Source organism: Falco biarmicus, chromosome 11 (genome assembly GCF_023638135.1).
Source record: "Falco biarmicus isolate bFalBia1 chromosome 11, bFalBia1.pri, whole genome shotgun sequence".
Lineage (NCBI taxonomy): Eukaryota > Metazoa > Chordata > Aves > Falconiformes > Falconidae > Falco > Falco biarmicus.
In genome coordinates, this window is record NC_079298.1 from 19,381,041 (window position 1) to 19,407,299 (window position 26,259).

The 26,259-nt window shown below is 39.0% G+C and overlaps 1 protein-coding gene across 4 annotated transcripts; it reads left to right on the forward strand.

Annotated features, from left to right (window-relative positions):
- The first annotated feature begins 2,267 nt into the window (after positions 1-2,267).
- On the forward strand, positions 2,268-26,259 carry SH3GLB1 (SH3 domain containing GRB2 like, endophilin B1). Of its 4 annotated transcripts, none has more exons than XM_056355184.1 (11): positions 2,268-2,547; positions 7,059-7,200; positions 9,824-9,952; positions 11,606-11,739; positions 12,124-12,216; positions 14,266-14,352; positions 15,750-15,773; positions 19,094-19,183; positions 19,717-19,817; positions 24,533-24,764; positions 25,785-26,259. In XM_056355184.1, the coding sequence occupies exons 1-11, from the start codon at positions 2,476-2,478 to the stop codon at positions 25,890-25,892; spliced, it is 1,212 nt and encodes a 403-aa protein (XP_056211159.1). In that variant the 5' UTR covers positions 2,268-2,475; the 3' UTR covers positions 25,893-26,259. The 4 variants fall into 4 exon arrangements, with proteins under 4 accessions (XP_056211159.1, XP_056211160.1, XP_056211161.1 ...); XM_056355185.1 differs by having other exon boundaries at positions 14,266-14,304; XM_056355186.1 differs by lacking the exon at positions 14,266-14,352.

Here is a 26,259-nt window from a genome sequence, read left to right on the forward strand (position 1 = left end):
ACTTGTTCTGTATATTTTAATTCTTTTATCATTATTATTATTATCATTATTATTTTCTTCCTTTTCTGTCCCATTATGCTGCCTTTATCTCAACAAATTTTCTCTCTTTTACTCTTCCAATTCTCTCCATCATCCTGCTGTGGGCGGAGTAAGCAAGCAGCTGTGTGGTGCTTAGTTGCCAGTTGAGATTAAACCATGACAATGGACTAGAACAGATTTTCCTCTTAGATATGTGTGATAATCATTAGCCATTAGTGATCATTAGTTATTTTCTCCCTCTCACTCACATGCCAACTGCTTAAACATTCAAGAAAAGAGGAAGGATGTTAAAAGTGAGAACTGAAAAAACACATCCAGTGCCCCACAAATGCCAAACAGCCCATCTGCTAAAGGTGGAAGTACTGTCTACTTAAGGCATTTTCCTAAGCAGTACTGTTCTGTTTAGGGCTCTTTAGGAAACCAGCAATTAAAAGTAGGCATTCCAAATCCTACAAAAACACTTTAACCCATGAGGGTTTGAAGGATGGGAGTCTTCTTCCTCTTCCATCCTGGTTATGCTAGAAAGGAGAGGTATCTAACCATTTTATGAAGGAAAAAGTGGAGTGTCAAGGCTGTCAGTCAACCCACCACAGAAAGCAACACTTTCTTCTCTGGCAGGTGAGGGTCACGTGTCACGGGCAGCAACAGGGTACAAGCTTCAGGGAAGAACTAGCAGTATGTTGTTTCGAGAAGAGCTAGACCTAATTGGTTGTTCTCAAGTCCAGCCTGAACATACCACTCTTCCAAGGCATTATTAGAGCACACCTCACCTGAGGTGGTGCTTCTGCCTCAAGGTCAAGCACGGCTGCTCTCAGTTGTTTGGCATCTCTGTCTTCTTGTGGAACTCCATCAAAAGGAACTGTTAACACTTAGCATCAATGAAAGCTATTAAGCAAAATAATTGCATCTGCATTTCAAAATTTAAAATCTTTCGATACTGCTTTCTTTTCACGTATCCTACACTGACGTCAAAAGAAAGCGTAATCAGCTCTCATATGACCTGAGCATTATAAAATAGAGCCATGAGACCTTTATATACAAATAAAACCTATTTTAAGAAGCAGAAACAAACTCACCATATAGTTTTTGTATATAGATACTTACATGCATGTGTAAGTGAGATAATAAAAGCTGAAAAAAGTAAAACGTATTCAAGCAAAGTAAACAAGTACACACAACAGCTTTCAGGCCCTGTCCTTATCAGTACCAAAGGTACAATGGGAACTTTACACTGCCCGGGCTTTGTTTTGGTTTAATTCCTGGAATCTGACTGTCATGTAAGCAAGGTTTCCTTGAACGTTACAGTTGCTTCCTTTCTCTGGAATTCACTTGTCATAATGCTCTAGAATTTCCTCTGACTTCATCAAATTTAGCCAAACATTACTATTTGGAATATGAGGTAAGTAACTAAATGACCAGGATCATATTCAATCTGGGAATATTAGTTTGTTGCCAATGATGCCACATTGTACATGTTTTCTGGCTGCTAGCCCATGGCAGAGGTCCTTTGTTGTCTTCCTGGGCATTTGAAAATCATGATGAAAGATGTTAAAATAATGGAAATTGATTTCTGCTTCTAATTTGCTTGATTGCTGGCATTAACTTATGCTAGTAAAGGTATTTTCAAATACTCCCTTTGTGACGCTTTGGTGCTGTTCATAGTTGCATCTCAGTATACATTTATCTAAACAAGCTCTTTTAATAGCCTTTTTCTGAAGGCCTTCTTAAAAATTCTTTCCGAGCTTATATTTTCACGGCCTATCCAAAAGCAATTTTTCACGAAGACAAGATTTGACTTACAAAAGCTCTGGACTCGCACAGCAGGAGCGGAGAGGGGGGGGGGGGGGGGGGCGCCACCTGTCCCCTCAGGGCCGGGCCGGGCCGGGCCGCAGTGCCCCGGGGTGGCGGGGGTTCCACCGTGGGGCGGCGGACAAACGTGCCCCGAGCGGGCCGCCACCGCCCACACGCGGGGCCTCTGCCCCTCCCGCCCGCCCCGCTAGCTCGTTTGTACGGTAAAGGCCGCGAACGGCTGCGGGGAGCCTCACCTCCCCCACGGCGGGCTGCGGCTCGCTCCGGAGCCAGCCCCAGCCCCGGCCCCGGCCGCAGCCGCAGGCCCTGGGGCGCGCCGATAACGGCCGGCGCTCCCTGAGGCGGGGACGCGTGCCGAGGCGCCCAGGGCGGCCGCCCCCAGCGGCGGGACGCGCCGCCCGCCCCGCCCCGCCCCCTGTCCCCTCACGGCAGCGCGAGGCGAGGCGGGGCGCCGCCGCCGCTCCACCGGCCGATCCGGGCCCTGCGGCTGACGCCGCGGCAGCGGCCAATCTCTGGCGGCGCCCGGCCGGGCCGGCACCGCCCCCCGGCGGCTCCCCACAGGGACGGGTCGGAGCGGCCGCTGCCGCGGGTGCCCGGGCTGAGTCAGCGCCTCCTCCTCCGCCGAAGATGAACATCATGGACTTCAATGTGAAGAAGCTGGCGGCCGACGCGGGCACCTTCCTGAGCCGCGCCGTGCAGGTACGCCCCGGCCGCTCCTGCGGGGGCCTCGCCGCGACTGGGCTTCGCTGCGACTGGGCTTCGCTGCCGTGGCCCTGGCTGCGGGAGGTGGGCGAGGCCCGCGCTGGGGCCGCGCTGGGGCCGGCGCGGGGCGTTTTCCGGGGAGCTGCGCTCCGCCCCGGGCCGGGCAGCGGCGGCCGGGAGGGGCCGGGCCCGCCGCGGGCTCCCGACGCTGAGGGAGCGTCCGGCTGGGCTGCGCTGGCGAGGGGCGAGCGCGGAGCCGGGGCCGGGCGGCGGTGTGCCGCGGTGCAGTGCCGCCCGTCAGGCCAGCGCTTTCCCGCAGCCCCTGCCAGCCCTGGGCGCGGCCCGGGTGCCGTCGGTCTGGCCGCGGAGCAGCTGGTCGGGGGGGGCGGTGGGGGGGCTGAGGCAACCCAAGGTCAGGGCAGGCGGAGGGGAGAAGGCGCCGGGGCTGGGCGGGACGAGCCGGGCGGGCATCGGCTGCGAGCGGACACGGTGGGGCTCTGGGCGTGGGCAGGACAAAGGTGTGTCTGCTGAAAGGAGCCGGTGTCTTCAGTGGCAGCTGAAAACGTGTGCCGCTGCCCGGTCGGTGGGATTCGAGCTCTGATGTGACACGTCAAAGTGTCTGTCGGCATAGGCTTTCTGGTTTTGTTTGAGCTTTAGTTTCGTTTTTAAGCTTGTTTGGTAGCCCATTGTTTCTGAATCGGTCTTCCCCTTTCTTCACGATAAGGGCACTATAATTGGCTTTTGTTCCTTCGCTGTTGTCTTGAGCCGTAATCCCCTTTCTTTATATAATCAAACCTGAACAGATTTCCTGTAGGGAGGGGGACATCCAGACAGTGCCTAGTAATCCACTCTGGTTTCTTACGAGTTCTCGCTGGGGTCACGGTCAGGTGTGGAACATGGTTAAAGTCTCTCTCTGCTGTGATCGGGCCCATCTATTGCCCTAAATCTCAGTAATCCAGCAGGAGCAATGATCGGCAGCACAGCCAAGCTCCGAAAATGCAAACTAGCCAGAAAACGTTGTTAAAATTTAAATGAACTTAAAGCAGTCGTTGTGGCTGCTCCTTCTCTTTGTGATGGAGGTCTTCCCATGCTCCCCCCCGCCCCCGCTTCCAGGCCTACACGTCTCCCGGACCAGCTCTTCCTTTCCAGCCTCCACCCCTTTCCCTTTTCTTGCTGGACAAGGGGAAAAAAAAAAAGGAGATACAGTTCACCCTTCTTTGTAAAATCCTGTGATGGGACCTTTTCATTTCATATCTTTTATCGTGCATTTTTACATTTTAATCAGCTTATTGCATTAAATCTAATGTAGGTTTTTGCAGTCTGTAGTGGTTAAAAGGTCATGTGAACTGTGGTTTGCTCCATTATGCTCTATCTGCATTGTTGGTTTACATCTGAATAGCTACATTAGTTACTTGCTTAATCTGAACTAAGATTCTGTGGAAATGTGGAAGTAATAATTTTGTTCTACCAGCTGCCACTTTCCCCTAAACAGAGAAGTTTAATGAAGCCGTTGAGGGGGAGGAGCAAATTGCTAACATGTTCATATTATCTGAGTAACTCATGTTCTGTGTGCTCCTGTTGCTTCATCTGTTAAGTTCCTACGTAAGGCCTACAGATAATATTAAGGGGCAGTAATTCTGTTGATTTTTTTTTTTTCTTTAATGTCATCTGGGTGTAGATTTTGTGTACTTCAGTAAAAATTGCAGTTCTGTGTATTCAGAGAAGCTGTTATGTTCAGGCATTGCTGAATGATATGATATAATCTGACACTAGTTGCTTTGGGATATTACAAACAAGCAAAAAAACCCCAAACCCTATGAAACAGTTCAGCAGCACAAAATGGTATGTAGGAAAACCACTTAAAATTTTAATTTCAACTTACAGGATGGTGAGTGACTTGTTAGTGTTTCACAGGCTTGTCGGGCTTTTCTGTTACAAGGGGACTGGGGCTCTGTTACCCACAACCACCCGATACTCATGTTCCAGGAAACCTGTTCCTTCTGTGGATGAGATTATACTGTGTTCTAAGTGCTATAATCTACAGAAAAATCAAGCCTATTGGTCATCTTCATCCAAAACCTATCCTTCCTTCTGGCACTAGCCAGAAGATGCTTGAAGGAGTCCTTTTGTCAGTCTTGCAATAGTTGCTGTTTGTGGATCAAAGTAGCAAATGGTTATAGTCAGTTAAGGTGAAATAAATAATGCCATGGAGTGTGGCAAGAGGAATGTAAGCCCTCTTGCCAGGCAGTGTAATCAACAAGCTGCCTGTCTAGTGGTCAGGAATGAGCTGGGCTTTCACTCTGTGGTAGCAGAAATGCTTTTATTGTTCGTGACTTTTGTCTGAAGTTAAAGGCTTATCTTAATGTAATTTCTCCTTCTAGTGATTTTGCAATGTAGACTTGGAATGCCAATTGGGCTGTGATCAGTTATATACAAAACACTACGATCTCTTTCTGTGTGAGCTGGTCATTGTCAGGCAACCTGTGTGTATATTTTGAATTTAATAAAGATAGATGGATGGATTAGATGGTTTACTAATACAATTTTTTTTCCAGCAAGTGCTTACAGTAAGTATCTCTGTATGATGTAGTTTAAGCTGTAATAAAATGGAAAATAAAACTTTCAGAGTGCTAATCAAAGTAGAAAATCGTTAGTATCTGCCTTTCTTGGAACAATTCTTCTAAGCAGAAGAAAAATTCTTGAGTTTTAACCACCTTGCTTATTTTGTTCTTACCCTTAAGGGATGGAACAATGTTTGAAAAAGGACATAAAACAAAGACCAGTTCAAACTTAGGTTTCAGGGTAGCCGAGATGGGGAAATCAGAGTGGCAGCACTGTTGCATTAAACCATGCTTCTGTCAATCTGCAATTTAACATGCTGCTTGATACTGCTAAAATCAAATTTTTCCTTTAAGTGTATGTATGAAACCTAATGTTGGGATCTTCGCTAAGCAATCTTGACACTACTGAGATTTATGGAAATATTAACAGGAAAGCCCATTTTATGTACAAATATTCTTCTTTGTGATTAGTAAAAAATAATTTCAAAACCATTTATATTGTGTTTTAATGAATCTGTACAAAGTTTTTGAGAACAACTTACAGTGTATGACTTCTTTTTAAAGAGCCTTTTAAACGATAGTAGTAATACATCCATAAAGAAATACTGTTCTTCCCTATACTGAAAATGAACTTTTTCATGAAGGCAATTTGCTTTTATATAGAGCTGCAAACGCTGCAGCATTTTCTAGACTTCAGATGTGCGTGCTATCAAAGCTGGTTTTTTTTCTACATGGGATGGAAATTAAACCAAACTTGGACAATGCAATTTACTTGTATTCCTGTTTCCCGCTGCCCACCAAAGAACTTGTTAAGAATGAAGTTTGACAGTCAAAATGCTTCCAGTCCTATTATGTGCTTAATTGGTAAGCTTGTTAGAGATTTAATCATAAGCCAGGTTCCTCTGAAAATGCCTGGCTTTGAACAGGCTGTCAAGTGATGAGATCATCATTGTCATGAGGAACTGCTGCTCTGAAGAGAGGCAGGCAAAACACTGTTCCGGTTTTGCTTGGTTCCCTGATGTGAAACGTGCAGCTTCCCCCTCTCCCGGGGAGCTGGGATTGAAGTACAAACTCTCTGTGGATTAATGAAAGTTGGCATGAATTTAGTATCAAGTGAAATGAATTGTCTGCTGGATTTATTTATCTAAAGTGGATTTACATTGTATTTCATTGTCACTGAAAACACAGCTAGGAAGAGAAAGAAGAGGTCATCTTACTGTTTCTTTAAGGCATAACAGCATCAGTTATATCTAAACAGTTCATCATCAGACATGGATTTGTCTTACTCTAAAATGCAAGCTACCCCCCACCCTCAAAGATATATATTCCACAACTTCCCAGGGAAGCCCATTTTAGGTTTTAATCCTTTTCTTTAAAAGCCTTCTCTAATGTCTTCAGTTTATTTCTAATTTAAATTTTCATGCTGAAGTTTAAACTCACTATCTTTGTCCTATTTGCTGTGGACAAGACAACATTTTTTAAACACATTAAAGGTAGCTGCAATGAGAATCTGTTGTGTCTTCAGATTTTACTGTGGGAGAAGGGACAAACTTAATTACAAAATACACAAGATTGAAGTAATCTTTTAATTGTATTTGGTACCTCTGGACTCTTGGCTGGTATTTCAAAGTGCACTATGCAAAATTGGACAAAATGCTTCAAGTGAGAACTCTCAGTACCAAGTAGAGCAGAGGATTTCTTCATAATGTTGTAAATCACCGTCCTTGTCTTAGTCTGATTAACACCCTCCGGCCCCTTTTTTTTTTCCCTAATAGTAAGGGTGTGTTGTTGAACTTTCAACTTTATTCTTAGATTTGTATTGATGACTGGATAATGGTTATATCTTTGAAAATATGAACTGCAACTATTATGAGTGAATAATTACTGTCATAAACTTGTACTGAGAAACTATTTATATGAACTAACTGTTTTCAACCTGACTCATAGTTCACAGAAGAAAAGCTTGGTCAAGCAGAGAAGACTGAACTGGATGCTCACCTGGAGAACCTTCTCAGCAAAGCAGAATGCACAAAATTGTGGACAGAAAAAATAATGAAACAAACAGAAGTATTATTGCAGCCAAATCCAAGTAAGAGCCCTTCAGGTTCTTGTTTGCAACTTTTGAATTAATAGATTTGCCAATGTAAATGTTTACTGCAGTAAGTATTGCATAAGTTATGACTAAATATAGCAGGTTTAAAATTTTGAAGGCTGGAGTTAGGGAAAGCACATTTTGAAGAGCTGCTGCGAATCAGAGACACTGTACCAATTGCGGCTATTTCCTTAACCCTTCAAATGGGAAAAGCTTTAGACAGAGCTCTTTAAACTATAGCATTTGTTCCATATTCTGGTCAGTCTCAGGCTGACTGGTTTTTCAGTTGTTTTCTGTTCAATTGAATTTCCCATTACTTCCAGAAATCTTAGGTAGCTGTAAGAACTCAAGTTCTTCATGGGGTACAGTCGATTAAGAAATGTCATTACTATTTCATTGCTTTGAATTGTCTGCACAATACAATTCCGTTTCAAGCAGGCAGGATGAACTGAAATGCCTGTCTTTAACAATTCCTTTACTAGAGAATGATTACATTGTTACACCATATTTAGGCAATGGAATAAAGTCTCAAATATATATTTCATCACTGCTGTATCTCTTACTACAACAATGATAGAAAAAAAACATGGGTAGAAGAAATGTAGTTTTCTGGTGTGTTAATTTTGTTTCTGAAAATGCTGCTATGAGTAGTAACATTGATGGTATCTGTTTCAGACTCATATCCTACAGTTACCTGTGCCATTCATGGCAGTTGTACTAGAGTTGGCAGCTGTAGGAATTTTTAGTGTATAGAACTAGATTTCAAGTCAAGACCTGGTCTCTAGTCACTGGGTGAAATACTATTAAAAAAAAAAATTCTAAACCCCGTTTAGGTTTGCTGAAATGATAAAATTATAATACTGCTAATACCTCTGCACTGAAAACATAAATAATTCTCCTTGTAGTGACATACTCAGGATTTATTAGTACAGGTAAATCATACACTGATAGCACTTCTCTAATGCCAACTAGATAAATTTGTTACAAACCTGATCTTTGAAGTACTATTTTGGAAGCCTGTTGCATCCTTCAGATCCATAAAAGCAGTATTTAAAAAGCACACATAAAACCCAAAACAACTAATCCTGTGGAAAGAATGCAGTAGAATTTTTAGAATATTCCAGCTCAAATTTCTGCCTTTTTCAAGACCAGAGGAAATGGTTGTCTTGTTCATTTAATTCAGTATTTGTAATACCTATTGACTTTTTCAGAAACTTATAATTGTGGAATATTGAATTACTAATGGAAGGCTGGTAGGACAGTGTGAGGAGGATTGAGTAGGATAGTGTATGGTAGTATCTCAGTTATGCTGACCAGTCAGTTTTCTGATGGCTAAAAATACTCGGCGTTAAGCAGTGGTCTTCATCTGTGAATGTAACTTCAGCTGTTTGGCAGCCTACTTGGGAGGACTATCACATGCTGTAGAAAGCTTCTTTTGGTTGTTTTTAACGCAATGACTCTGGGGGAGGAAAAATTACTTTCAATCACATTTTTAATTGTACCTTTATGTCAGGCCTATGTAATAGATAATTTCAGATTACTTTTCAGTTCTTTTGTCATTTACTAATAGCTAAATGTTATGGATAGAGTAACATTTACTTAAAGAAAAACCAATAAGAATTTGCATCATTTTTGGTTTGCCCTTGGTGCCAGGGAATGCACTGGTACCCGTGTTTGTATGTGCCAAGTTAATTTTTGTGACCTTCATGAGAAAGTAGTTGTTTAATACAGTGCTGATGAACGTCGTCTAATTAACAGTGTTGTTTTGGGTTCCTTCAAAGTGGCAGTTTTTTTCATTGGAGATCTTCTTTGTGGCTGTCTGTACTATTGCAGGCTGAAATTAGTTCATAGTGACCGCATATATGAAGTGAGCTAGTTATGAAGTCAAAACAGGTGGTCAGAGAAATTGGGTGCTGTATCTGAGGAGTTTGCTGTTGTAATTAAGTGTCCTGTTCATATCTGTGAAGCTTTTACACCTAAGCAGCATACTGTGGCTTAATATTATGATAGATGGATATTAATGATCATATAGTCATGACAGTTTTTTTTTTAATAATTTTGTTGCTCAAACTAAGGGAAGATGGGAATATGAAATGAAACACTTCCTAATATCTGTAATAGTTTCTTTCAGAGCACTTTAAGGAAGCAGGGGGAGTGGGAAAGAGATGATAGAATTTCTGGGGCTATCAAACTTTCAGAATATTTTAATAAGGAACCTAGAGGAGTAGCTGAACTTTATTCCTACACTGCTAATTCTAGTGAACAATTTTCGCAGTTTTTTCCTAGAGGTGGAAAAAAAGACTGGTTTTGCTGAGGAGTGTTCTATTATGCTCTTACAGTGAAGACTTCTCAACAAAACTTTGAAAAACTGTATAAATATGCTGATAAAAGGGAGAAGAAAAGTATAATTTTTCACTTTCACAGGTTGTTCTAAGAAACATTTGAATGTGGCATGACAAACATGGAATACAGTCAGTTTCCAAGAACAGTGTCTTCAGTTTAACATTGTTCACTTAATGTTGTTTAATGGCCAGCTTTTGAATTTTTTTGTTGTTGTTGTTTCTGTTTCTAGCTTGTGTTGTGAATGACAGTGCTTATTTCAAATAAACATTTTTTTTAGATGCCAGAATAGAAGAATTTGTCTATGAGAAGCTGGACCGCAAAGCACCAAGTCGCATGAATAATCCAGAGTTACTAGGCCAGTACATGATTGATGCTGGGAATGAATTTGGCCCAGGAACAGCCTATGGTAAGTAGAACCAAAAAATATGTCTGGCGTTGCAGAAATGAAGGGGGGGAAAATGCACAGATCTAGGTTTTCTTAGTGTAAAATGATATTTCTTGTCTTCTAGATAAAACAGTTCAATATTTTGTATCAGTTTGAGCTGACTTGCTGTACAACTGTGAGCATTAGGAGATCAATGATGGGCTTTCTATCCAAATCTATTAATAGAATCAGCTGTTGGAATGAGAACAGACTTTGTGGATGGATAATTTTCTTACTAGAAAAAATAATTCTGAAATTTGGTTTCCTTGTTAAAAGAACACATTTTATTTGTGGTGTGGAGTGAAAATGTTATCTGAAAATAATTTCTGTAGGAAGCCTTTCTAACTTTACTGTATTCCTGCTTTTCTTAATATATAATATTTTGCTAAAGGTGAGAGTATAGAACATAATCTAGATTTTCTTCTTTCTCCAGCAAATTTATATACCCTATGACAGGAGGGTTGGGGGTGTTACGTCTAGTGTTTTTACACTGACAGTAATTAAAAAGTCTAATTCTAGTATTCTCTGCAACTCTTAAAGTTGCAGATAACAGATTTAGCTGTTAATTTAACTTAACAAACTGAAATGCGTAGGTGTATGTGTGTGTATATATATAATATAGCCTGCAATCAAAGTGATAGTTAGCTCTTTAGTTGCTTTTGTGAAAATTGCAGTGGGAGGGAAAACTTTTGTTCTGGGAAGAATGCGATCTTTATATGTGGAAATAATGGTGTTCCTTTTCAAAAGAAGGAAAGTGCACTTTAAAAAAAAAAAAGTAAATGCTTTATAGAAGACTTATGGGATACAAAATCAATAATGGCAGGCTTTGTCTCTCTTACTTTCACGTGGTTTTATGCTGTTATCTGTGGCCTTCCTTCTGATCATCAGCCTCAGGTCTTGCTCTCTAACATCAAATAGCGTTGTACTTACAGGCACACTGTCCCTTAACTTGCAGAATTTTTAGAATTCAGGCAAGTCACGTAAACTATTAGCAGAAAGATAGATACACGTACCTTACATTTGGTGTCACAAAATATTTCAGTGTTTTTTCTAAGCCAGGTCAGCCTGTTGAAACGTAATAATAACAACTGTATCCTTGGTATGCTACCTTAAGTTTAAATATCTAACTTGCAACCAAATTTCGAAGTATTGTTCAGTTAATATACAAATGTGTATTTATAAATTGGAGTAGATGAAGGTGGGGGGAAGCACATTATTTTCCAGGAGCTAAGTGATGTTTTTCCTTGTGACCAACTACTCCTGACTTAAACAGAAATGTAGTATAAAGGGAGAAGGTTGTTGGACTAAAATAAGTGAAGTGTGATATCCATCTAAAGTAATTGTTCACAATGGAATTGCCATAGTTAGTGCCACTACTACAATGCTGTATCTGTTCTCATTGAAATCTTGCCTTGACCTGTGATTGTTACTGATTGAAATGGTTTGGTTTGGGTGTTGTTTATTTACGGTGGGGTTTTTTTGTAGCTGATTCAGATTTCTTTTGAAAGCCCTTGTGATGGCATTGGATTATCTTTCAGACTGCTGGTCTAAACATTCCTGCCTGTAGAAACCTGCTTTGTTAACCACCTGCCTGAATCACTATGAAACTAATTTTTTTTTTTTTTTCCTTTGCAGGAAATGCGCTCATCAAGTGTGGAGAAACACAAAAGCGAATTGGGACAGCAGACAGAGAACTAATTCAAACTTCTGCTATAAACTTTCTCACTCCTCTGAGAAACTTTATTGAAGGAGACTACAAAACTATTACTGTAAGTTGAGTTGTGCATTCCTTGGCATTTCACACCGATTGTAACTGTAAATCTTCAAAATGAAGTAGTGGGTAATTGTATGTTATTGCTGTACTCAAACTGATGGAGAAAAACTCAGGCAGAATTTGTACCTTCAGTATGTTTTCCTTCCTTTTGATAAGGTAAAATCAAAATGACTCTGAAAACTTCCTTTTTGTAACTATTGTTCTAGTAGTTCTTGAGTATAAAATGTATGAGAATAATTAGAATCTAATTCTGCCTCTGTGTTCAACTGGAGAACCATTTTTGTGTGTGATACTTCACTAAAAAAAATTTCCAAGTAGACAGGCTTTTGCTTTCGAGTATGTGTACCTGTTCTCATGAACTAACCTAACTTGCTTTCAGAAAGAACGTAAACTATTACAAAATAAAAGACTAGATTTGGATGCAGCAAAAACCAGATTGAAGAAGGCAAAAGTTGCAGAAGCCCGAGCTGCAGTAAGTAGATTTTTATTTTTTGCTTTATTTATCCATTACTTTCAAACTTACTGATACATAGTTATAAACTTGACTGCTCAGTTATGTTTCCAGTCCTAGCTTCTTACCCTCACTACTTTTATAGATACTTTGTAATAAATGCCTCAGTGGAACACATGGAAATGAGGGCTAATTGCTGATCAAGGTCTTAAGTCTTCTATGTTTAGATATTCCATCAAGTTGAACTTACTTGACCCAAGTATTCTCCCCTTGTTCTAGACTAGATGAGCCTGTACTCCCAAAAATTACATGCTACAGTTGGCCAAGATGGTTGTAAATTCATATTATTCAGAGGTGAAGTTTTGCTGTTTGAATCTCTACAATAGTTGAAGCATATGTACAACTACTTCCAACTGACGGACCTATTTATACTTGTAGTTTACTCTTTCTGTATTGTTTAGCATTTCACACCCCCGAACAGGCTGAGACTGCTAAACTCATACCTGTTAACCATTCTTATTCCCTCAAGAAACGCTTGTTCAAGGAGATTAAAATTATTGTTAAAAGCTTCTTTTTAAACTCTTAAAATGCCTCTAAATGGAGGAATAGGTAATTGAATGTATGCAATTTCAGCAGGATATGCTAACAGTATTTTCATAGCTATGTTTTGACTGCATCCCTGAAAGTGCAGCAGTTATGGATAATTAAGTGATTTTTCCCATAAGGGTTGACGCACACAGATGGTGAAGGAATACAGACAATTTAAATACACAGGGACAGTGTACATGATGAAGAGTCAGAAGCAGGACTTCGGATTTTGCTGGCTTTTCTGAATGGATCACTGCCCTGAAAGATCTCGGAAGTGTCATCTCTGAGACCGAGCTTCATAAATGAAGCACCTTGTGTCTTTGGGATAGTGATCCTTCTAAAAAACCAACATCATCTCTACCTGACAGTTCTGCTTCTGTGTCTCAATCCTCCACGTCATGCACACTGTCCCTGTGTATTTAAATTGTCTGTATCTTTAAAGTTCATTCATACATTTTCCCTTATATTATGTAAATTTTATGCAAAAAAGTTACTTCTCTACTTGTCAAGTGTTCTTAATTTGTAAGGCTATCAATGGAGAGCAGACCAGAGTTTTAGCTAGCTAGTAGTGGAATTTGGAAACGATAGACAGTACACTGCTCCTTTGCTTGGATTTGTTCAGACTTAAGTTTCAAAAAAAAAAAATTCCTTTGTGGCACAGTAAGCAGTTATATACCTTACTTTCTAGAGCAGTATAAAGACTGTAAGAATGTTGTTTCGATTGAGCTTAGTATTAAATTAATGGCTCTGTACTTCAGTTTTTCAGTTCCATCACCAGTGTAATTATCTAGAGCTTGGTGCTTGGACAAAATTATTGCCAGATGCTGCAACTATTGCTTGACCAGTTTTCAAAATTCATGTAGCAAGTAATTCACAGTTTTATGCACAAATAATTTAGTGCTGGTAGAGCATGAAACTCTAGGCCTCTTACTTCACTACCTTGCCAGTACTTCAATTTTAATTACATTTTAACAGCAGTGTGCATGTTTAAGAAGTATTGGATTGCAGGATTCCCAAAGAAGTGAAAAAATTGCATCTGTACTTTATTCTTTGCAGTATAGAAATGAGAACTAACCTGGATATAGATGTGATGCAAATGGTTCATCTTCTGCTGGCTCACTTATTTATGAAGGAAGATATCTGACAAACAGTGCTGAACTGATAGGCTAGCAAAGTGTATTGAGTTATGATGCAAACTTTTATGTTTTACTACTTTCTTTGACAGCATAAAGTGATAAATTGATCTACCTCTATTTTTTCCTGTTATAAAAATATTTAATATTTCATGAAATTATATACTCCCATGCTTACTGTACAACTGAAGTAGCTTAGATCAGTATTTAAAATAAAAATCTAAACAGCTTTATGTTCAGTTCATGGATTTGCTTAGCTTAAACTTGCGGTGCTTTGTGCCAGTAATCTGTTCACCTGCTATATTCATATTGTTTTAACTTGCTTTTGTCTTTTATCTATGCACTTAAGCAACTAAACACCTCTCAGCCTGAAGAGAATAACATTATGGTAAATGTCTCTTACGTGCTCAACTTGCTGCATGTAAAATGGCTAAAGGTTTGTTGGCCTTCTGTGTTCATTCATTTTCCTGTCAAATGTTTCCTCTTGCTATCCAGCTCATTCTGGTCTTGTTTCAGATGTTTTCCATTCCAGACTGGATTGGTATAGTGTACTAAATACACTTACATCAGCACAGCATTAGGTGGTGTTTTTATCAGAGTATTTCTGATAATTTTAAGTATAGGATATTATATTCTTATTTCTCTGAGTTTACTAATGTAAACTTAGGATGCAAAGGAATTGATTTATTATTTTTTTGTCACTTCTGAAATTAATTTCACCCATTGGAGTGAAAGAAATTATGTAACTTTCCTATTTTTTTTATATGAGTAAGAGTGAATTATGTGAAATACAGGAATATGTAGAAATTGTTCCCTTCAAGTAGTGTTTTACAAATAACTGAAACTGAATAATGTCACATAAATTAATGGCTTAACTTAGAGTACAGAATATTCTAAATTTGTTGCATGGACTCAGTGTAGCTGGTTTTAGCACCATAACTGTGAAAGTGGGAAAGGAACGGGTTAATTATGTACAACATAGACTGTGCTGTTCAGCCTGTCCTAGTTTGGGTCCTGGATCTGCACAGATCTCAATTAGTGTTCCAGATTTCTCAGTTGTGATCAGATAAAAGAGTGAATAAACATGTTCGCTACATCTTGCTTCTGCAACTTTTATAAATGTTTCTTCCTAACAAAATCCCGATTGTGTCATCTTCTCACAACTGCAGAAAACAAAGGTTAAAGGAGAACAGCATTGCAAGAGGGAACTGGATCAGCAAGCTGAAGTAATTAGTTTCTAAATTCCTTGCAGTTCTGTGATTTTGCTGTACTGCTTGCTACTACTTTAATGTTCAGTTTGAGATACCTCTGTAATATTTTAAATGTAGATTTCAATAAAAACACTTGTGAAATAGGAAATGGTAATGAAATTAGCAAGAGAAATCATTTATCTGTTTCAGTCTTTACTTAACATGGTGTTAAAACGAAAACAGCTTTTCATAGTTTTCCAATGCCTTAATACATTAAGGTAACTGAAATCCTTCTATAAGGTAACTTCGTTTGTCTGATTCATGTCATTTTCTAAGTAGTTATGTCTTCTGTTGTAATACCTTGTTTTAAATAGATTCTTGTAACGTACATGTTCAACAGGTCATATACTCTTCAGTATCTAACTTATTTCATAGATGTAGTGCTATCCATACTCACTGTAGTTTTATTGTACATGAGGGGCTTTGGACAACTGACTGATAGCACTCCTCAAATCCCTGTGAAATTTTGAGGACAGGAAAGTAGTTAAAAGCCAAAGTATGGTTGCATCCTGTATTAAAGTACAACTAATGTCTAAGTTTATATGTTTTTATTTCCCCCCTGCCCCTGCTTAATGCTGACTAGATATGGGCTGAGGAAGTGACAAAAGTAAGTAAACAATTTAGAAACTGCAGAATTCTCAAACCATAACTTGTGCAGGTCTAATGTAATAAAGGATATTGCATGTTGTTGATTTCAGTCTAATGCTTGGCAGCCTGATGCATTACATCAGAATTCACTGGTTCCCTCTAGGGCCTTTCAAACTCCAGTGGCGAAACAATGCTTGGGGCTTGTTTTATAGTAAGCTGTTCCTGGCTAACTGTCAGTTAGTACCACGAGTCTCATGTGACAAGATACAATAGAAAAAGACCTACAAGACTTGTCTCAAAATTTACTGGTATGGCATCCTGTTAAAAATGACCTCTTGAGAATGAGCTTACTTGAAAATTTTTTCAGAGAGGTTGGGGTCTAGTAATCTAGACTGTCCTGAGAAACACTGACCTTCAGCTTTTACCCAGAACATAGAACAGTAAGTAAAATGCTGGAGTGCATGCAAGAAATGCAGAGAAAAATATGCATTTTTATTAGGCATATAGAAAGCAGCACCTGTTGAGAAGAAACTACAACATACATGTTCTGCCAAAGGAGCAGTAATCCATCCAGGTTTCTAAAGGCAATCTGTCCTTCTGTGTTTGAAAGTTGGATGAAGAGATTAACGGATGTTTTACATTGAAATATAAGAAGCTTCCCAACAAGGATTTCAGACTGTCCAGTAATCTCTAGATCAATTACAGAGGTTTTTTTTGAGTTAGAACAAAAGATCTGTGTGGTGTCAATGACAAACTTTCTTCAGTTTAACTTGACCTCTGAAATGTGGAATTAGAGGATATTAAATACTGTACTATAAAACACATGGGGGAGGTACCAATGTTACATGCTTTATATACATGAATTTTTGTTAGGTGTCTTCTGAGGTGTCTGTTGTAGCCAGTGGAAGGAGCAGAGGCTTCTAGCCCATGTTCAGCACATTGAGGTTAAACCGGTTTTGAGTGTCAAGAGGAGCTCCTGTCTTTCCTTTGTCTACGGAGGAAACAAGGAGGCTCTTATTGCTGTTTTACCAATAGTGTGGCTAATAAAACATTAGGAGAGTGATTTTATTTCCTGTGTGCTTATGGTTTTGTGTTATCTCCTAGCTACAGGGTTGCAGAGTATTTCTGAGAGGTCATATATTCCTGTGTGAAATTTGGGGAGATTATGAACATCTGGATATTCACTTTCAGAAACCAGGTTCATATTCTGAACTTGGGAAGCAAGTACCATTTTGAGGGGTCTTCAAGGGAGGTACCCAGTGAGGCTTTCCAGTTCTAAGAACAAAATATGACTGCAGCTGTGAGGCACCGGAAAGTTTAGGCTTGTATTTTGAGCTCTTCATTATGTTCAGAAACAAAGGTGATCAGGCCATAAGCTTTCCAGACTGAAAACCAGCTGACTTTCACCTTTACCACAAGGCGTAGAGTAGATATGCTGTCCTGCTCCTGTTCACCTAGCAGTACTGAAAATGGGGATGGGCAAAACAGATGATACACATAGTCACATAATGTAGTTTATGTAAATCTCTACAAACCCAGGAGAAGTTTAAAGTCAGCCTGTACTGCCTGAATTAATGCATGTTACTACATTACTCGCTTTGTCTTTTCTTATAGAAAGTAGTTGATTTGTTTAAATGTTCTTGAAACAAATAGAATTATTCTGATGGATAACTCCCCTTCTGATAAGTTCCTATTCTCATGTGTTTACTTACCTGGCAGGAGGAAGGAAACACTTCAGCGACTGCTGACTTCAGAGGAGACTAGACTATTTATCTCCAGATAATTTTGCTGGATTTTTAAAGGAAATGAAAATGTTGCTAGTATAGAAGGGAGTGCTTTTCTTCCTCTCCTGGCTATCAGATTTGCTTTTCTTCTCAGTTCTTAAATTTCTCTCAGGGACTGCCAGATGGATTTCACTGATAATAATACAGATTTAATAGGACAATTCCAAGCAAAGATCCTTGCCTCAACAAAGTTTGAAAACCAAATTAGTTTGTAACTTGATATACATACTGCTATCTCAGGTTTAAGAAAGAAACACATGGTACTTTACAGCTGCTTCCTCACTGTTTAATTAATGTATAAGCCTTCCCAGCTGCAGTGACTTCAGACCCAAGAAACACTTTTGATATCTGCATCATTCTTCTGTGCTCATTTCTGAGATTTAAGATCCTTCCATGCAACTTCTTGTATTGATTAACATTAGTGGAATGCAAGAGCAGAATGTCTGCAAACACATAAAATCCTTTTGAGACCAATGTTTTATCAGTATCACCTCATTAAGTTTCCTGAAAATACATTTCCTTATTTCATTTTGTTGAGAAGAGTAACTGCTGCATCTTGGACTTAATGCGGGTTTTTGCCTCTGGGTTTGTTTTTAGAAATAATGTATAAATGCATGTAAGCATTAAGGCAAGGTAATCTGGATTCCAGGCTGAGGACATTCTGTCATGGGACAGTATATATTAGAATCTTACAACACACATTTTTCTCTTTTTGTCTGTTTTGAGTTGTCGTTCCCCTCCCCCCTCCGTCTGTGTCCCCCCCCCCCCCCCAACACTTTGGCTTGTGCTAGATGGATGTCTTCTAAAACTGCTGTAACATTGCTGACTTATTTAAAGATTGCTGATAATGTTATGTAACAAGGATTAGGTTTGAATTATTTAAATATGAAACTTAAATAATTTTAATAGATTTTTTTCTATTTGAAGTTAGAACATTTGCTATAGTTTGGATTTATTTACTTTAAAGACGCCTCAATTACAAGCTCCAGAGATAGTTTGCAATAGCTTGGTGGCCAGTATGAGACATTGATTTATGAAATATTCTATTAAAACTTACTATCAAAGATTTATATACAGCTGATTGCTGTGCAGTTACCTGACAAAAATAATGTGAGGTTTACCCTAAATTATTTGCTCGGAGCCCTGTTAACTTGAAGTGTGGAAAAAAATTATATGGTCCTTGGCTGCCACCACTATGCTGTCAGAACCCCTGGTGCAGACATTGTTTTGCCCAGGAACATTTGTATTGTTATTGGGAGAGGTGGGGTAACACTGCTGGCAGAAAAATGCCTTCCTTTTGCCTACATTGATTCTATGTGGTAGGTGTCTGATGATAAAGCTGTTTGTTGTGTATACAGGGCCTCAACATTTCTGAACCCAAAATGCAATTACTTTTTTGCTTAGTGAAGATCAGCAGTGAAAAAGCACGTTTCAAACACCAAAGCTCGTGATTAATGCCTTTATATGAGTGCCTTTGAATAAAATGGAGCTGTTGCAGTCTGAAGGCATAACAGAGTGCATTGTACAAATACTTAATGTGCATCCTTACTTTTAGTCTGAACAGGAAGTACGAATTACTCAGAGTGAATTTGACCGCCAAGCAGAGATTACCAGACTTCTCCTGGAAGGAATCAGCAGCACACACGTGAGTACCCAAAAGGGGTAGAGGGGAAAAGTCAAAATCAGGGCATTCTCTAAAAGTAACTACAGTAAGCTACTTGAGGACTTTAGGCTATAAGGCTTCACTTCAGTGTGTTAACACATCAAATTGTGTGTATTTTAGTCTTTGAATTCTGTTTACTATCCATTGAATGTAACTTTAGTCTTCTGTTAACCTTGAGAATGCAGAAGCTTTCATTTTTATCCTTTAACCTCAGCTTCCCATTCGTCAGATCAACTGAATGTTGAAACCACAAAAAAGTGCTAAAATATTTATTCTGTTATGGAAACAGTGCATGTAAATGGCATGATGCTTGAACAGCCCTGACTTTTCTGCTCAAATATGTTAGTTTTTGTGACATTTTATCCCAATTACCTGGTAAATCCAGACATCATGCCTGTGTGGCACAAATCCTTATGTGCCAGTATTGGCATTAGCACCTGACTAGGAGACCAGGCTTTCTAATGCAGCGTAGTACTTCTAGAGACTAAAAACTTGTTTTCTTTGCTGGATTTTAGGCACATCATCTTCGCTGTCTGAATGATTTTGTTGAAGCTCAGATGACCTATTACGCGCAATGTTACCAATATATGTTGGATCTCCAGAAACAACTTGGAAGGTAGTAACACTGTAAAAACTTCAGAAAAAAAAATTTTTTTTCTAAGTGGTTATGAATAGCAGGAAAACTTACACTGATGTAACAGTGGTGAACACACAGGCATGCTGGACTGAAAGGAAATATATCTGTTCTCAGGTAGCTGATATGTAGTTGCCTTAGTGCAACTACTTCCCTAAGCCTATACACAGCACCAATGCCTTTTGAGGATTGATTTACTGAGATTTTGTATATTTTGTATTTGAGGAAGGTGAGCCCATAGTAACCTCATTTAATGGCACAAAAAGGAATTTCTAGACATGTAATCATTCAGTTGTCTTACACTTCATGCTACAAAACTGCTACACAATGTGGGAAAAGTTTTTGTACTGCCTGTAAATTCCTGTTACCTCTTCATTGGTGACAGGGCACTAATTGATCTTCAATTAAACTGTGTTCTCCACACAAGTGAGTTGCTAGCATAGATATTGTATCTAGGGAGAAATGTACTTTGTAATATAAATCCAAAGCACTCACAGTGGAATGAGCAAGTTTGTCTAGTTTTACTGTTCTGTGGGTTTAGCGTTTTTAAAGTAAGAGAAGAAACTCTCTGATGTTAGTCTGTGCTCACAATCCTTTTTGTGTGATTGGTGGTGATGTAAAGAGATCTACATACTTTTCTTAAAGTCTCCCTATTCTAATTCTTCCTGAAAAATCAGCCTTTCTTAGGGTTAGACCAGACCATGTTATTTAGGTGAGCATACACATTGAAGGATTGTCAGTGCTTAGAAGTTTACTGTAGTGTCTGTTCTAAATAACTGCCTCTATAAAGTATCTCTGTTTTGTTTTTCGTGACAAGGAAATAAAAACAAAAGTGTTCTTGAGTCTTGTCCTTTTCCTGACTTGCAACTTCCTGTGGTGTTTGATTTCCTTTCCTCAGTTCATTTGAATGGGTAGTTTAAGGACTTTTATTAAAACCTCTTTAAAACTGTGATTTTAAGAAAAGCTACATCTTTAAAGTTACATTTTTGTAGGACGTGAATGTAAGTTGTAAAATTGAAAGCTTGAAAATAAACATTTACTGGATTAAGGATAAAAGCCTCTTAAATTAGAAATTAAGTGAAGTATATGTACACAACTATTTTGAGAGAATGTTTTTAAAATCTGTGCTCTTATCCTAGTGTATTTACCAAACAGAAAGCTTTAAGCATAATACCCTTAAGCTAAGGAAGAACTCCTCTTTAAAATATCTTGCTTTAGGATGTATAGCATATCCAGAATAGCTGTCTTTGTTTAAAATTTGTGTAAAAGGCTACCAGGTATTAAAAAAAAAAGTATATTTGAAGAAAATAGTGTCTTTAGGAAAACAGAAGAATGTATCTTTATGTGGCTGTGATCCGATCAAAATTTTTGATAAAATTGCTGTGACTGCTAGAAGACCAAAAGCATGGAAGCTCTGCAAAATCCTACATGCCTCAGACAGCCAAATGAAGTTTCTCTGCCTATGTGGAGTAAACCAGGAATGGTATTAAATCTTGGGTGTGTCTTTCCTTCCTTGTGCAAGGAAGTCCTACTGAACTATAATGGACAGCACTGGGACAGGGTCTCAAGTTGCACTCCTTGCTTTGGAAGAGTTCCTCAACTTACAGGCATGTAGTGCATCACAGGTGCATTAAGTAAATGGATGAGCAGGGTGTGTGTAGTGTTCTTCCTGTGTTACGCATAGGCAGATATAGTACCAAATAAATAGCTTAGGTACCTCAGCTAGATTTTGGTTGTATTGCCAACACCGTGTTGGTTTACAAGGAATATATGGTACTGAGTTACATGTGTTCTTTCCACACATCCAAGTGTGACAGTGTACCATATTCTCATATGAAAGCCAAGAGCTGTGAGGGATGTACTTTTCTTTTGAGATCACTGGTGGACCAAAGGTGTCCAGCCTCTTAAGTGAGGGTTTGTTGTGTGAAACAGAAACCTGGTTCTTAGAGTAGATGCATTATATGTTTTACCTGGGTCAGAATCTAGGGTATAAACCCCAGTCTGGTTCACATTGAGACTATTCAAGTTCCAAATGAATTGGCTGTAGGGAAGGTGGGGAGCGAAAACTTGTGCTCACTTCTCTTTACATAAATAGACATGATTTTATGGATGTTTGTCTTCAAGGCAGCACCAGCTGCTTATCCCTCTACTGGCACCCCCTCCCATGGAGCTGCTTAAAGAATAAAGTCTCCCAGGTTAAAAGCGATCCTTTTTTTTTTTTTAGTTCCTCAGAATGGACTAAACAAATCTATTTCAAATATTCTGGTACTCTGGCAGCTTTTTTTTCTTGCTGATAACTGATTTTGCTTGGAATTTTCTCGGCTTCCCTGACTGCCAAGCTTAAGCTTTGGTGTCATTTTTTCAAATTACTCATTACTAGTCCCCTGCTCCACAAGCTGTGAAAGTCCTGCTACTCAAGTGTTCAAAAAAAATTACAGACAACCTCTGTATAGCTGAAGCTGTCTGGCTTTGCAAAGACAGAGACTTAATGCTTTACTGATTGACAGAGTGGTTATAAAGCTTTGGCTTTTCCACTAGCTGTACAAACTAGTGACCCTTTGAACTGAACTGATTTACAAGTAATTACTGTGTTAACAGAGAACAGGTTTAGCAGTATACTAAATGGTAATTTAGCAATTGAGAAACAGCTGATTATCATTTAAAATTAAATCCCTCTGCCAACTAATCAAGTAATAAATACATCATGAGGCACAGCTGAGTTATCCCTCCAAAAATGCAGGGTCTACATTTTCCTCCCTTAGGTCTGCTCATTTGATTTGCTCAGGGAACTTAGTGAACTGGTTTGAAAAACCAACCTGGCAAATAAAAAAATATATTTTGTTGTTGTTGTTGTTGTTGTGGACTTGCAGTCTTTTCTTGGTGAGTTGAACCAGCTTTTTATGATAAAATGAGGTGAAGGTAAGCCAGAGGAGGAAGTGGAACTTCCTCCTTTTGACAGTAGTAAACTGCTAACTAAACTAACCACAGTCTCCTGAAAGTCTACCCAATTTTTATATGCAATTCAGTCTAATTGTGAAGGGGCTAGTTCTGTCCCTCACAACATACTCGTGCTGTTTCCCTTCAGTCAGGTACAACAATTGCATGACTGCAAGGTGGACATATTTTACAAGCTGTTCTTGTGGAAAGTTAGCAGTCTTCTTGATGATTTTTGTTAATCAGATTATTGAATCAACTCTAAAGCAACAAATTGCTAGATCTGACTCAAATGACGGAGAATGAACATTTGTGCAAAAAATGGGTAGAGGAGTGGCTCCACCCTGTTTGGTGGCAGTGTAAATTTACCAGATTAAGCGTAGTGTGAAGCTGTAAACTTGTGTGCAGTACTACTGCAGCCAATACAGATTTGAGCGGCCTAAATTCCACCTATGTTCATGGCCACATGATCCAAAAATGAGTCACTATATTGATAGAGTTTTTACCTGCGTCATCTCCTTAAACAGCTCCTCCTATGATTATATAAGCCTGAATAGCGCTGCAGACATGGGTGTCAGAATAAGCTGATCTTGATTTATATGATTAAAGTCGCCACTGAACTACATCTTCAAGAAGAACTTAACTGAGGAGCATAGGTGGGAGGGTTTTAAGGTAGAATGAGTATTGGAATGAAGGAAGGCAGTAAAAGGACAAGGAATGACTACATCAACTGCTAAGTAAGAGGGTTTGGTCTGCCATGGATCTGCATACCAGGTTGCAGGGCAGAGTGACATGAGACAATCTCACAGATCATCATTGCCCCCTGTGCTGTTCCATTCCTCCTACCCCAAAATCTCTTGCTGCTTTGCTCATCTTTCTGCTTCTTCCACTCTTTAGCCATGTGATTCTGCCCTTTCCCTTGTATCTATCTGCTCTGGTGCTCATCACAGTGTTTTGTGATTCAGCTTGTTAACTTAGAAGATTATACACTTTTCTTTACCTTTTTTTTTTTTTAAAAAAAAATTCTTTCCAGGCAGGTTAATGAGTTGAATTGACATCATGGAAGGGTCTAGCAAACACTACAGCTGGCACCGAACAACCAGCAGCCTAACCTAGGAAGGAGGGGCTTAAGCTGATACAAGTTCATCTTTACAGTTGTCCTGGACAAGCATAACACGTGCTTTTGTTTTACAGCATGTAGTTAGCTGAATCAACGAACTCTTTTAGATTACAAAAATAATTAGGTTTTGGGGTTTTTTACTTCTTTCAGAGGGAGGCTGTGTTTATAACCTGCAGACTTCCCTGGTCTGGTTCACCAGCACAATCTTTTGTGTAGCCACATAAAGATTTGTGGATTGAGGATGAGCAGGAGGAGGTGGAGGCTACTTTTACTGGCAGAGCTGTCAAAATAAATGTTTATTAAAATACAGTCTGAATTAAGTCTGACCAACAGTGCTTTCTTGATTTTTTTTGTGGTTTTTTTTTTTTTTTTTGGGGGGGGGGTTAAGAGGTAATTATCAAGGGTTTTTTAAGGTGGCAATATGTCTTTTTAAGTATATTGGTTTGATTTATACTACAGGTCAGGAACAAGCATCTTTATTTAGGTTTATACAGATATTGGTACCATTCTGTTATTGCTGTCTACTGGTGTTTGTTCTGTAGCTGATTAAAGCAAGAATGCTAATTTAGGCATGGAGGCATGTATAACTTCCTATATAGTACTGATTCACTCAGAAGTCTTTTTGTTTTGTTTTCTCCCACAGCTTTCCATCTACTTTTCTCTCTAACAACAATCAGTCTTCTTCAACTCCTGTGCAGAGTGTTTCTAGTCCCTCAGTCTTGGCCTCGGCCTCTGCTTCATTGCCTTCAGTAAGCAATTCAATAGTTACTTCAGGTATCAGTGAACTGAAGTCATCAAGTGGCAGCAGGAAAGCCAGAGTTCTCTATGATTATGATGCTGCAAACAGCAGTGAATTATCACTACTTGCAGATGAGGTAAGTTTTCTATGTACCTTGATAATTTAAAACTAAAATCGGAATGTTTTTGACTGACCATTTAAGGTGGGCCACATCAAGAAATCTGTGTAGTTGATATTTTTAATTAAACTTCAGTAGTACTCTTAGAGCATTGTCCTGTATCTATATACCCTAATATTCTGTAACAAGAGGTAACATCTGTTACACCAGCTCAGCTTGCGAGATTTGCTAGACAATCAAGATTCAATTGTGCTGTCTACTTTTTACCACACCTTTAGCACTATTATCAATACAATTGGCCTTTCAAACATTAAATATTGCAATTTGGGAAAAGTACAAAAATACAGCTACTTCTTGGTTTGATGGTGGTGGTTGTGCTGTGTTTATTCCTGTTCCAATTCAATTGTACTCTTAAGTCAGAGAGCCTATACAAAGCAGGCAGAGATATACAAAAAAGCAGGGTGCTGCAAGAGAGTTCCAACTGGTAATGTGACTGGAGCTTAATCCTGGAGAAAAGCATCCACAGAAAGGTTTTCAGACTTTTTGGTTTTTTTGTTATGTTTTGTGTTTTTTTTTTTTAAAAAATATGCATTATTTAAGAAAAGAAGTCAAGTTGAGATAATTATCTAGACAGTGACATATAAGCTGTGGCCTAAGATTTTCTGTTAACGTGTAGCATATCAACACCATCTGTCTTTCTATCATGCACTTGAAGATCCAACAAACTTTCTTCTAGATAGATTGCCTGTTAAAGTTGATGGTGATATACAAGATTTATAGATAATAATAGAAGAGAAACAATAAATGGGATTTCATCAGGAAAAAAAGGGACTTTAAAATGTGCTACTACATCTACTTCTTTTCCATAGACCAGTGAAGTAATTTTTATGGGCACTAGATTATGTTCCATGGGTGCTTATATTAAGTGCTCTATTTAAGTTCATTAATCCAGTATCTAAGACCTTGGAAATCACATGAAGGTAGACTGTAATTTTTCCTGGCAAGAAAATGTTGTAATAATGCGTTTCTGTTTTTTAGGTGATAACAGTGTACAGTATCCCTGGCATGGATTCAGACTGGCTGATGGGTGAAAGGGGAAATCAGAAAGGCAAAGTGCCTATTACTTATTTAGAACTGTTAAACTAAAAGGTTGGCCTGAATAAAGACTGTCAATTATGGCAACACCATATTTATATACAATTAACGTTATGTAAGCAGGTTTAAGTGTCTTCCATGTTATTGTCTTGAGGGACAAATACCAGCCATTACAAACTGGCTTTTCTGCCAGTGTGGTTGCATGGTAAATACTCTATTCAAACTTAACATGTTTAAAGCTTTTACTTCATGTGCCAAGAACATGTTTCCTACAGATTTGTTTCTACTGAAGTTTTCACTAATACAAGCTTCTACTTTTGAGTAATCTAGATTGAAAGCAGGAGGCACTGTTTTCTACTGAAATTTTTCATTAATGGCAAAGCTTTTCTTCACATAAAATAAACTTATTGTGAACTGA